The 13,444-nt window shown below is 56.2% G+C and overlaps 1 protein-coding gene across 1 annotated transcript; it reads right to left on the bottom strand.

The window, feature by feature from the left end:
- Window positions 1-802: 802 nt before the first annotated feature.
- On the bottom strand, window positions 803-13,444 carry LMAN1L (lectin, mannose binding 1 like). Its single transcript, XM_003267220.2, is given in 15 exon segments — window positions 803-1,071; window positions 2,065-2,192; window positions 2,866-2,989; window positions 3,837-3,904; window positions 4,636-4,707; window positions 5,310-5,461; window positions 5,770-5,902; window positions 6,438-6,493; window positions 7,265-7,385; window positions 7,717-7,816; window positions 9,571-9,629; window positions 9,727-9,834; window positions 9,950-10,104; window positions 13,278-13,360; window positions 13,362-13,444. Coding segments are annotated over 15 exon segments (1,572 nt in total). The 3' UTR covers window positions 803-941.

Raw genomic sequence — 13,444 nt, 5'->3', positions numbered from 1 at the left:
CCCACCTCCCCAAACCCCTCCTCACGGGGGGCGGGGGGCAGCACGGGGCTGAGAAGGCTGGACCACGTGCCCGCTCCCCACTCCCGCCTCCCCCACGTGCCTCCTTCAACGCGGAGCTCCGCTGGGCACTGCTGACAGCGGATTAGGGCCTGTGGTGGTGGGGTCGCTCTCCCGGGAGAGGGGTTGAGCTGATACACTCCCAGAACCCTGTTCCGTAGCCTCTTCCAACTTCTCTCCTGGGCCACTAATAACTGGGATTTCAGCTGGGAGATCCAGGTAGCAGCAAGGGGTAAAAACCCAGCCTTGGGCGCCCCCCATTCTCCCCACCCACCCAAGTCACTGAACCCAGCAGCTGCCCAAAGAGCTTGACGCTGAAAAAGGGAGGGAGACCTGAGGGCGCGAGCGGGAATCCCAGTTATGGTTCCACGAGTTGGCCTCTCAGGGTTGCTCTGTCACGCGCCTCCCCTGCTGCCCCTGGAGCAGCTAGGAGTGGGGAGGGAGAGAGCTGCTCAGTGATGCTGGTTGAGCTGGGCCAGGAGGGACATTGGGAGACACTGCTCTCTGTTATGGGTGAATTTGAGGACAGAATTATATACAGTCATGGCTGTCTTTCCCTCCATAGCCGAGGGTTCAAAGCCTGTGGGGTATCCGGTCTTTTGGAGGATAAGCCAGGCCTTGGCCTCCTTGCCTGCTTGGAGTACACTCCCAGCCAGCTACTCAGAAGTAGCTGAGTAGCTACTTCACAGAGATTAGGGTGAGGCTGGAAAGAAGACCAGCATATCACAGCATGGGGAGAGGGAAATAACCTTTAATAAGGTGGGAGCATGCCAAAAGCTCAGGTGTGGGTGGGAGCTGGGCACCCAGACGGAGAGGATACTGACCAAGCCCCCGCCCAAGACACTGCCTGCTTCCCAGTGATGCAAAGCAGGCTCTGAGGTGGGTCAGGCAGGCATGCTGGCCGGGAGAGGCTGCCTCCTCAGAATCCCCGGGGCCCTGGGGGTGTGTGGTGCAGGACCCAGAGGAAGGCTGCCTGTGGACAGACACTCCTGAAGGCTCTTGTTCAGCTCCTGCCTGCTGCCAGAGAGAAGGTTACAGGTTACTTACGTCTCTCCTTTATGGGCTTTTGAAAAACCAAGACTCTCATACTTACCTTGCTACACTCACTGCACCACAATCTCCCGTTTCTTGGACTTTCTGTGGCTCCTTTGGCCTGCCGCATATGGTCCACGCTTCCCGCCCCCGGCATGTAAGGTCTGTCCCAGTGGCTCCAGGCTGATTGCCACCACTGCACTCCTGTGCATGTGCTGAAGCCTGTGAGCATTTCCACCTTGTGCTTTTTAAAGCTTAGCTCATTTTACTCCTCCTCCAGGACCAGTCCAGCCCACACGGACTCTTCTTGTCTTGAAATTCCACCAACAAAGATTGTCAGTCTCATTGCTGAGGCCTTTAGCACACCCCACATCTCTAAATGGTGCACGTTCATTCAAACACACGCCAAGCAAAACTAGTGACCTCCTCTCACTTTTTCAGATCTCTTTGCCCAATTTCACAAAATGGTCCTGCCCTTGCTCCAACACTACTGAACTTGCCACTTTTTCTCTAAAATATTATGTTTTTCTCATGCCTCCCTAACTTTTCTCATGCTGTTCCCTCTGCCTCTATGCCTTTACCTATCTTGTCAGGGTGGAAAACTCCTAGTCACCTTAATGACCATATTAAATGTCCCTTCCAGGTTGATTCCCTAACCAAGGGGGGTCAAGTGTGTTCTCCTGTACTCTCGTAGCCCCTCAGCTTCCTAACATCAAAGCATTGACTACACAGGGTCAGTTAGACCTGTGCGAGTGAGCTCCGTGACAGCAGGACCCAGATGGGGCTGGGGGCCAAGCAGGTGGGCAGTAGTGCTTGGTGAGAGAATGGGCCCTATCCTGCACTGTGCTCTTTGTGATTTGGGGACTGGGCAAGTCCCCTCTGGGCTGAAGTGTCCCCTCTCCTAAATCCAATGGCTATAGCTGAGAACCAAGAGATGCCAGTGCTGTGGGAAGTCCTGCTCACAGGGTGGCCCACCTGAAGGGCACGTAGCCGAAGAAGCCTACAGTCTGAATGAGGAGGAAGAACAGGAAGATGCCAGGCTGGAGGCACGAGGAGGCCCTTGGGGGCTGGCCAGGTGGGCGGGGGGCCTTGGCCGCTGCCTTCTGAAAGGGGAAAGTCTAAGGTCCTAGCTTAGCTTCTTACCCAGAAGGAGCGGGGGACCTGGAATCTAGGCCATGTGCATGCTCCGTTTCCTTTCCCCAGGCTTGGGGCGTCCTGGCTCTCATCCAGGGAACTTGGAGAGGGGGCAGTGTACAAAGCTGCCTCCCCCACCCCAGCTCCCATGGCTGCATCTGTGGGAACAGCTGGGAAGGCCTGGGGCCTGGGATCATCAAGGGGCCCAGGTTTCAAGAGAAGAGAAAGAGAGAAGTAGAGAGCCAAAGACAGGGTGAGCAGGGTGAGGGCGAGGGAACGAGGATGGGACAGGGCATGGGGAAGCGCTGACTCCACCACTGGACTCTGAATGATCTTGGACACAGCCCACCCCATTTCCCCTCTGGTCGTTGGATATTGGATCGAGGTGTATCCAGGGCCCTGCTGGTGCTGAGTCTGTGGGACTCTCCAGAGAGGAAAGAGGACAGAGAAAAGATGAGATGTGTGCTGGCACGTATGCACGCACACACAGACACTGACGCAGGCACAGATGTGCTTGCCAGCAGTCCTGGGAGGGGAGGGCAAAGGCAGGAGGGCTTGGGGCTGCTGAAGTGCTGGAAGAAGGGTGGCTGAGCCCAGATGTCAAGGTTGGGGACCCCATGCTCCCCACTGCTTCCCCCTCACCGCCGGGCCCCGAAGCTCCTTCTGCAGGAGGCCCAGGATGTGGCCCAGCTCTAAGAAACGATGCTCAGTGCCCATAGGCAGGTGGGAGACCTGGGCTTCTGCAGCCATGCGGACAGCTGCATCCCTAATCGGGGGTGGAAACCAAGTAAGATGACTCATTACCTCTTCTGCTTCCACCCAAATGGCCTAATCATTTCCCATCTCCCCAGGGGCAGCACATGGATGGAGAACAGGTACCATCCATGGGGCCCCTTCTTGGGGGCTGGTCTTTTCACCTCCAACCTTCTTCTAGATCCTGAGACTTTAGCTCAGATAAAGATCTCCCTAAAACTATCTGTGTCAACCCCAGGCTCCCCTGCTCTGCCTTCCATCCCCAGCCCCTGGGGATTTAACTCCTTTCCTTCTTCTCATCTAGGTGCCTCTCCACCCTCAACCCTAGGCATCTAGCTGTGTGTGTACAGTGGGGCTTTAGGCTTCAGGCTGGGATGCATGCCTCCTCCACAACATCCCCAGGACTCCCCCAGCCCCCAGGGCTCCAGCGGCCCGGCCTAGAGTGGGATACCAGGAAGTTAATGGGGGCACAAAAACAAGTCAGGGACTGCCTCCTCCAACTGGTCTGATCTTGGCTGTGCTCCCTCTCCAAGAGCCCCCATCAAAATGCCCCTCATCCCAGAAGCTGCCATTGAAGGAATGCTCAGATTTCTTAACCTTCCTGAGGGTGGGAGTGTCTGAGGGGGCCTTCATAATGGGCTTCTCTGGGAGAGAATTGCTTTTCAACTAGGACTTGCAAAACATTAAACTTGATTCAATTAAATTCAAGTCAACTCAACAAACCTAACTCCACCCCCAGCCCTTCCAATTGACAGGCTGTGTGCTGGGTGCTCAGGAAATGATGGAAGGAATGAAGGGCTAATGGAGGAACTTCAGGCAGAGAAACAAGGTGGTGGAGGGGTCCTCACCCAGTCCCTTACCTCATCTCTTGCAGGGCCTGGAGCAGAGTCCACTGTCCGTGGAGCAGGGCACCGACCTTGGCAGAGTCCTGCAGGAGGGGCAGCCTCTTGTCTAGGGCCCAGGACATAGCCCCTCTCTTCTCAGAGCCCACCTTCCCAGTGGCACTGCAGCCTCTTCCTTCCAGAGGCCTTCCCAGATTACCAGGGCCTCCTTATTTGGACGCACTGTGTTTCTCTGACCTCATCCATAAGGGCTTCCCCATTCCCCCTCCACTCACACCCCTCTCCCCAGGGGTGGTTGTTTCCTCCCAACAGTGGCCACTTCAGGGTTTTCTCAAAATACCTCTCCCTTCTTATTTATTTATTTGAGATGGAGTCTTGCTCTGCGGCCAGGCTGGAGTGCAGTGGCGTAATCTCAGCTCACCGCTACCTCTGCCTCCCGGGTTCAAGCGATTCTTCTGCCTCAGCCTCCCGAGTAGCTGGGACTACAGACGCATGCCACCATGCCCAGCTAATTTTTGTATTTTTAGTAGAGACGGGGTTTTACCATGTTGGCCAGGATGGTCTCGATCTTTTGACCTTGTGATCTGCCCGATGGTCTTGATCTTTTGACCTCGTGATCTGCCTGCCTTGGACTCCCAAAGTGCTAAGATTACAGGTGTGAGCCACCACACCAAGCCAAAATACCTCTCCCTTCTAAAAGTGGTTCTGTCCCCTGAAGGAGGCAGAGGCCCAGCCCAGTCCTCCCTGTCCCGGTTCGCCCAGGGCACCAGCCAAGCTGGAGCCAGTGCTGGTCAACACTCAGTGTTTGGGTCCCTGCCTTATTGAGTGACATGGAGAGGTGGCCACCCCTCCCTGGGGTGGATGGAATCTGGCAGGAAGCGTCCAGGGCCTGGGGGTAGGATCAGAGAGGCCTGGCCCTAGAGTATAAGTCCCCTCCCCTCTTCCCCACACTAGCAGCCCAGCCTAAGCTGCTCTGACACAAGATTAAAACCTCGAGCTGTCAGAGCCCAGCAAAGCCCACAAGAGCTGCTGGCCTCCTCTGCCCAGTATCTAACACCTTGGCTGAGTTTAACTCTCAGGCCCCCAGGCTGGGCATGACCCAAGGCATGACTCCCTGGGGGAGGAGCCAGATGGCAATGGAGATGAAATGAGGCTTCTGGTGCAACTGAGCATTAAGCAAGCCCTATGCAAATCGCATGTGAAGCTACATGCAAATTAGCACCTAGTCTATTTCTGTCATTCATCTACAGAGTCGAGTCCAAATATCTGGCATCTCCTCTCCCCAGCCCCAGCCTCAGCCCCAGCCCCGTGCGCATTTGCTTGTGCAGAGATGCCATCCTGCATGCTGCCCTGCCCCATCCTGTGACCTGCAGCATTTCATCTCTGCCCTCCTTTCCCTCCAGGCCTTAGGAGAGACTAGTTGCTGACTACAGTGCTTGCTCCTCTTTCAGGCCCGCAGGTGGAGCCTTGGATGCTTGTGGGGCTTCTCACCCAGCCTCCGTCAGGCCTGGCTTGGCCTGGCGGCCCCAGCTGCTTCTTCCATTGTCTCTCAGCCTGGGCCAGCTGCTGGGAGAGACCCCGCAGAGCCAGCAGGATCCGGCTGTGTCTGCCCAGCGTCTCCTCCAGGTCAAAGAGCCTTTCCCCTGGGGATTAGGGCAGAGCTGGGATGGGCAGCCAGCCATGGTGGGGTAACACAGCCTATCTTATCTTTGGGGGGGCTTCTTGGAGAGGGGTGCCAGAAGGTGTGGCTGCTGCCTCCAAGACCCTCTCCTGGAAAATGAGTCTGAGTGGTAAGGTGGGGATAAGGACAGAACACTTGGGCCCAAGGCCTGCTTAGATGTGGCCTCCTCAGGTCTCAGTTTCCCTACTGATTAAAGGACTCCTGGTCATAAGGATGGAGGACGCTGTGACACTCAGATGGGCGCCACCTGCCCGCTCTCTCGGTCCCTACCTTCTCCTTAAGCTTCAGAGTCTGACTTTGGACTTACATCCTCCCTGGTGCCCAAGCCCAGCCTTGCCCGCAGCCCTTCCAGCTGCCTTGCCAGGTGGAGCTGCTGCATCTCCAGGAAGGGCTGAGGGGGAACCTAGGCGAGGAAGACAGAAAGTCGGGCCCCAAACCCATGGGAGATCCAGAGGCGAGGGGAGCCTTCCCACAGGCTTCCCCACGAGCCCAGCCTTCCTCCCTGGCCATCTGGCCCTGCAGTTTCCAGCCCTCTGAGTTCTGCCTTCACTCAGATCCCCACCATCTTCCCTCCCTGCTGTGGCCTCAAGCCTGTATGTGCTGATCCGCTGCTCTTTTAAGCTCATCTCCTCCAGGCAGCCTTCCTTGACCCCCTGGCTGGTTGGGACCCCTCCTCTGTGCTCCCACAGCCACCTGTGCCTTTTGAGACCTGACACTGATCGCTCTGAACTGTAATGTCACAGCCTGAGCCAGCCAGCCTGCAAGGCCTTGCAGACCGGGCCTGGCCCGCAGCACTGCCCTGCACAAGGTCTGGCCTGAGCCGAGCTCAGAGGCCAGGTGGAAGTAAGGGCTGGAATGGCAGGTCTGAGGGCACCATGACATGGGTGAGGGCAGGGTCCCTGGGCTGCCATTCCCAGGTAGGCCAGGGCTGGCATCACCTCTGGGCTGGGCTCACTCAGGCTGAAGGTCAAGAAGGACAGGACGTCATGATCATCTGGAAAGGGACAGATGAAGGAGAAGTAAGACCCCTCCACCCAGCAGCCCCCTCGCTCAGCCTTCACCCTCACTGCCATGATATCCCGCCGAAGCAAGAGGGGTGACTTTGGGCCACCGTCTGATGCTTGTCTTGCTCACTTCATAGGAAAGGTGTGAGGGTTGACAGGTAGATGGGTGGGTGGTGAGGGTTGAACCTCACATTCAGTCAGAGGCAGGCCCCTGTGGCAGAACTGGACGATCCCAAAACATCCTGGGCTAGAGCCATGGCAGCAGACCAACTGACACTCTCAGGCCCCCAGAGCACAGCTGCTACTGGTAGTAGCAACTGCACAGTGGCCACCTTTCCAGCATAGCTCTGACCATGTCACTCTCCTCCTCAGAAACAAGACCAAGGTCCTGGCATTCAAGGACTCCCATGCTCTGGTTGCCCTCGGCTTTCCCACTGTGGGACCCTCCATGGACTCTCCATGGCGTCACATCTTTTTGCTCCATTTTCCTAAATGTCCCTCCTTGCTGTCTGTCTTCCACTTGTTCCGAAGCTCCCAGCTAGGGGCACTTATGTGGCCAGCACTGAAATCAAAGCTTCTCTTGTTTTATCCCATTTGAGACTTGCAAGTCTCAAGGCAGACATGACTTCTCCCAAGGGTCATGGAGGCCCAGGTCACGTGGTGAAGTGGCTGACGCCACCCCAGTGCTCTTTAGAAGGTGTGCTGAGGGTGATTCATTTGTCACTGCCCTTCTGCTCTTACCTGTCCAGTGGGATCCTCACCTGCCAGGGTGCCGGTGGCTGCTGAGACCCCAAAGAAACCTCCAGGGACCAAAAGCAGGGGCCCCACATCCACGTGGAACTCATCTGGACCACTGGGAGTGAGGCCACTGTTCAAGGACACCTGAGGGACACAGAGGGAGTGAGCAGTGGGGGGTGTCCCTACCTCTGACTCCCTGGCTCCCCTGGACATGGGAGGGCAGGTGGCCCTAGGGCTTGGTATCAGAATGGCATGGAGGTGACCCGCACTCCTGGTCTCACGTGAGCCCTTACATGTATGTGCTCTGGGTGACTGTTAGGATTCTGTGTAGGGATGGAGGATCCCATGGATGTTGGCCCGTGTGTGCCAGGGACCTCACGTGGTGTCACAGGCACTAGTGTGTTGGGGCCGTGGGCACGCATACATAGCAGCTCTGTAACTCAGAGCCCTGTCAGAAGCAGGAAGGGTGACTCACGCGCAGCCTCTGCCCCTAGTAGGTGATCCATGCTCTGAAGGGGTGTGGCCAGTTTCGGAAGTCCCGATGACAGGAGCCAAGCACTCGGTTGGCTCCATCCCTGTGGGCAGTTTGTTCATTTGTTTGTTTTTGAGAAAGAGTCGCTGCCTAGACTGGAGTGCAATGGTGCAGTTGTGGCTCATTGCAACCTCTGCCTGCTGGGCTCAAGTGATCCTCCCACCTCAGCCTCCCAAGTAGCTGAGACTACAGGCATGCACTACCATGCCCGGCTAATTTTTGTATTTTTAGTACAGATGGGGTTTCACATTGTTGGTCAGGCTGGTCTCAAACTCCTGACCTCAAGTGATCTGCCTGTCTTGGCTCCCAAAGTGCTGGGATTACAGGGTGAGCCACCATGCCTGGCCCTTGTGGGCAGTTGGAATCCAGCCATGATATACAGGACTCAAGGCCTGGACAGTGAGGGCAGTCCCAGAAGCCACTCTGCCCAGATTTGCTGTGCAACCTCCTTTTCCGCTGGGCGAGCTGGCATGGGACATGTACCTTGTCTAGCTTGAGTCTCCCTTGTTGTAGCCTGCTCCCTTGGCAGAAGAGAGAGGGGCAGGGGAAGCAAGCCCTGCCTGACGGAGTGTTGGGACTTGGATTTACAGAAGGGGCAGGGGCCTCCTTGTGGCCCTTCCTTAAGGGGACAAAGGCCTGGACCAACAATGCAGTTTCTGCCCTCCATCCCCCAGACCCACCTATCACCTTCGTCCTATCACCCTTACCTCCCTCCTTCTTCTCTCTCTCTCTCTCTTTTTTTTTTTTTTCTGAGACGGAGTCTTGCTCTGTTGCCCCGGCTGGAGTGCAGTGGCATGATCTTGGCTCACTGCAACCTTTGCCCCCTGGGTTCGAGCGGTTCTCCTGCCTCAGCCTCCTGAGTAGCTGGGATTACAGGTGCTCGCCACCATACCCGGCTAATTTTATTAATTTTTAGTAGAGACAGGGTTTCACCATGTTGGCCAGGCTGGTCTGAAACTCCTGACCTCAGGTGATTAGCCTGCCTCAGTCTCCCAAAATGCTGGGATTACAGGAATGAGCCACTGTGCCTGGCCTCTCCCTCCTCCTTCTTTTAAACTCCAAGTCCCCAGTGCCTCTGGCTTCCCTTGCCTCTCCCAGCTGCTGGGGCTCAGAATGCAGCTGACTCAGGACGGATGACCTGGACATGTCCCGGCAGCCAAGGACAATGTGACCAGGCTGCCTCCCTGATGGGTCGGCTCAGCAGGCTCTGGAGAGTCAGGAGAAGAGTGTTAAATGCTGAGTGTCTCTGGACACCTCTGGCTACTCACAGCAGAGCGTCTGACAGTGCCGCCTTCCGCCAAGAGGGAGGCAGCACAGGGCAGGGGAGAAGCCAGCACCAGAGCAGCCACCTGGGTTTGTGCCCCGAGCTGTGTGACCTTGGGCAAGCCATCTCATCTCTCCAAACCCCAGTGTTCCCATCTCTAAAATGAGGACGGTAATTGGAAAGACCTGGTAACAATGTTATGAGGGTTAACTAAGACAATAAATGAGAAGGGCTTGGTGCTGTGCCTGGCATATAGTCAACTCACTCCATAAATGCAGGCAATTACTCTAATTGTTATGAGCTGATACTCATCACAGGCCCCAGCCTGTGTCATTTCACCTGGGGCTGCTGGGTCGAAGGAATCAAGCCTCAGCGGGGTGGATTTCAGCTGAGTGAGGGAGTCCAGCAAGGATGGCGGCCCTGGGAGGGTGGGCCCTCCGCTGGTGGAGGCTGGGGCTGGGGCTTGGATAGGGGGGATGGGCCCCTTCCAATGCAAAAATGGAGGTGAGTGGTCAGTCCAGACAGGCCCTTACCCAGGCTGCTCAGAGGGGATGTGCCCATCGCTGGCCAGCAAACGGATGGCAGGACTGTTCTGCAGGGAGGTGAGAAGCAGCCTGAGCCGCGGGCATGGCGGGAGGGGGAGGGCGTGGGCGGGCAGGCGGGCTGGCAGGCAGGAGACCACTAGGCACCTGGGTATCCTCTGCCGAGGAGTCAAAGAAGATCCCGATGCCGTCCCACGAGGCCAGCCCGCCAGTGACAGAGCCTACATGGCCTCTGCCCCGGGTGTACCACACGGCCTGCAGGTCCCCAGCCCCTCAGCTCAGGGAACCGTGTGGGATACTGGGGCCCCGGGGCTCAACACCCGCCTCCCTGACCCACCCCACTCTGTCAGCTCTGGGAGAGGACACTCACTATGCCCTGGGCTCCCCGGCGCCCCAGTCCCGTCACCCTCATCTACACCTCTACTTCCCAGGCAGAGAAGAGGACTGAGGCCCTGCTCCACACGGCGCCACTCCGGTTCTTCAGGGATGGCGTCCGCCGCACTTCCTCCAGGCCCAGGATGGCGTCTGTGGACCAGGGCAGCTCAAGCCCCAGGCCCCACTATACCCCAGCTCCCCCTTCACTCTCTCTCACTGGCCCGGGCTGGGCTCCCGGAAGAGGAGGAGACAATGCCAAGGCCTGCCATTAAATAACCGGCCAGCCAGGGAAGCAGGAGTCAGAGCCCAGCACAGCTGGAGGGGCCTTTGCTGGGGAGGGCAATGAATGCCAGCACCATCCACGTCGTCAGTGAAGCCTCACCGCAGTGTGTATTGTCTGTTTTTATAAGACCCCATCTAACAGATGAGGAAAGTGAGGCTCAGAAAAGTTAAGGAACTAAGTGGATTGAATGGAATTCAGCTCCGTATGACTCCAAAGCGCAAGCTTTTTCCACCATGAGAGAGATTTGTGTCTAACTCTTCCCATTTCTCAGATGAGGAAACTGAGGCCTTGTGACAAAAAAGGAAGTGCCTGAGACCACAGAACACAGGAGAGCACTTTAGGAGGGAGTAACTGCAAGAAGGCCCAAGACTCTAGGCTGTGGCCAAATGAGGCCAGAGTTTCCTGGTGGACAGGACCTACGGGGCATTCCAAGGTGAGGAAAGCAGGAAAGCAAAGGTGCGGAGGTGAGAACCGGCCCACAGGACGGTGATGAAAGAGTGCAGGATGGAGTGTGTGTGTGAGAATTGTCACTGGTGGTGGTGGGGTGGGGAGGAAGGAGCCCTGCATGGTAGGAAGAAGGAATGGGAGAGAAACTGAGGCAGTCTTGGCAGGAACTGGGGGCAGGGAACTCAGAGGCCCTACTCCAGCTCGCTCCCCACCCTCCAACCTGCCAGCCTGGAACCTGGCCCAGGGCCCAGACTCTGCCAGGATGTTCTGGAGGCTGCTAATCCAGCCTGTTTGCTCTATAAAGGCCAGGGATGGGGGTAGGGAGGCTCAGAGCTGCAAGGCCACAAGTCCCAAGGCCTCTGGAAGCTGTCACTGCCTCTGAAATCCTTGCAGAAGGCTTTCAGCCTTACGAGGCCTGTGGGTGAGGCCTTGCCCCAGACCATGGGCTCCTTCAGCCTGACTCTGCCCGGTATCTCTGGGCTGGGCACAGAGGAGCATCAGGGTGAACGAATGAATGAATAGACAATGCACACATCACTGGGTGATCTTGGAGAGGGTGCCTCTGCTCCCTCACATGATCTGTGACACCCAGACTTGGCAAGGCACACAGCAGCGAGTGTTGTATAAGCTTTGCCATCCTGGTCCTGAGGCAGGGCCCAGCTTGGTGCTGTGAGAAACAGCCCACTTTTTCGTTACCTCCTGTGTCTCTATGAAGGAGGACTGGAAGAAACCCTACTGACAGGGCCTATCATCTTAAAGGGATATTTTGGGCCGGGCGTGGTGGCTCACACCTATAATCCCAGCACTTTGGGAAGCCGAGGCGGGTGGATCATCTGAGGTCAGGAGTTCGAGACCAGCCTGGCCAACATGGTGAAACCCCGTCTCTACTTAAAAAATACAAAAATTATGCTGGGCGCGGTGGCTTGCCTGTAATCCCAGCACTTTGGGAGGCCCAGGCGGGCGGATCACGAGATCAGGAGATCGAAACCATCCTGGCTAACAAGGTGAAACCCTATCTCTACTAAAAGTACAAAAAATTAACTGGGCGTGGTGGCAGGCACCTGTAGTCCCAGCTACTTGGGAGGCTGAGGCAGTAGAATGGCATGAACCTGGGAGATGGAGCTTTCAGTGAGCCAAGATCACACCACTGCACTCCAGCCTGGGCAACAGAGCGAGACTCCGTCTCAAAAAAAAAAAAAAAAAACCAACAAAAATACAAAAATTAGCTGCGTGTGGTGGCACGCACCTGTAATCCCAGCTACTCAGGAGGCTGAGGCAGGAGAATCGCTTGAATCTGGGAGGTGGAGGTTGCAGTGAGCCAAGATCACGCCACTGCACTCCAGCCTGGGCAACAACAAGAGTGAAACTCCATCTGAAAAAAAAAAAAAAAAAAAAAAAAAAAAAAAAAAAAAAAAAAAGGGGATATTTTGTCCTGGCTTTAGTTAGGAATTGTGCCATTTCTCAGAACTCACATCTTTTTTTTTTTTTTTTTTTTTTTTTTTTTTAGACAGAGTCTGGCTCTGTGCCCAGGCTGGAGTGCAATGGCAGGATCTCAGCTCACTGCAACCTTGGCCTCCCAGGTTCAAGCAATTCTCCTGACTCAGCCTCCTGAGGAGCTGGGACTACAGGCGTGTGCCACCACACCCAGCTAATTTTTGTATTTTTAGTAGAGACGGGGTTTCACCATTTTGGCCAGGATGGTTTCGATCTCTTGACCTCGTGATTCACCCGCCTTGGCCTCCCAAAGTGTTGGGATTACAGGTGTGAGCCACTGTGCCTGACCAAGAACTCACATTTTATAGACAGAAATCCACAGCCGATCTGCTTTCTATCTTTGCTTTGCCTGCTAAGAGGCTCAGAATTAAATCCATGGCCCAACTCTGAGGTGAACAGACCTCACAGCATATGTTTTGGAAGCCATGCTCCTAGACTATTTCATGCTCCACTCTAATCCTCATTGTTCTTGCTCATTCCTAATGTAAGTAAGTTCCCCTCTATCGTGTAGTTCCATCATCACAAATCCTTTTTGGAACAAGATCTGGTAGAAGACACACTCTTTGTAGGTCTGGGTTTGGAAGTCCCTGAACACAAACCTATGGGCTAAGATGCTCTCTTGCCTGCTTCCACCCACAACACACATACAGGGAAGGGCTGGTGCCCACTCGCCTGGGATGAGGATGCTTCCCTCCAGGTAGCCCCCAGTTCTCATGGCCAGCCACAGGCCCACCGGGATGGAGCCGGGAGAGTGGAGGTTTGTGCTGGTCCACATTGCCTTCTGTGTGCCTGGGACTTAGTGTGTGAGCATGAGGCAGAGGAAGGGCAGGGGTCCAAGGAGAGGCAGAGGAGAAGAGAGAAGTCCTGGGGCAGGGAAGCAGAGAGGCAGAGGAGAAACAGCCTGGGCAGAGGTGGGGGGTGTTGAGGGGGTGGAGCAGGAAACAAGCCTGGAAGGGGTCCTGAGGTGCCTGGCACTGTCCCAGGCCTTGCCCCACCCTGGACAGAGGATGGCTGTGACAGACCCACTCCCCACCAAGTCACAGCCCCTCCAGCACTTTGAGGGACCTGGGCATGGCTGGTCCCCACCCTTGCCCCTCACCTCCATGATGGCTCCAGAAGGGTATTCCAATCCCAGGCAATGCCAGCCTTGGGCCTTTGAAGCTGAGCTTGTACTCAAACCTGAGGACGCCCCGTCTCAGGGCTGTGGAGGTCCAGGAGCAGGAGGAGAAGGCAGAACAAGGGACCTGGACCACTGACCACCGGCAT

The sequence above is a fragment of the Nomascus leucogenys genome, chromosome 6, assembly GCF_006542625.1.
Source record: "Nomascus leucogenys isolate Asia chromosome 6, Asia_NLE_v1, whole genome shotgun sequence".
Classification (NCBI taxonomy): domain Eukaryota; kingdom Metazoa; phylum Chordata; class Mammalia; order Primates; family Hylobatidae; genus Nomascus; species Nomascus leucogenys.
This window is presented reverse-complemented; position numbering and strand designations above follow the sequence as displayed.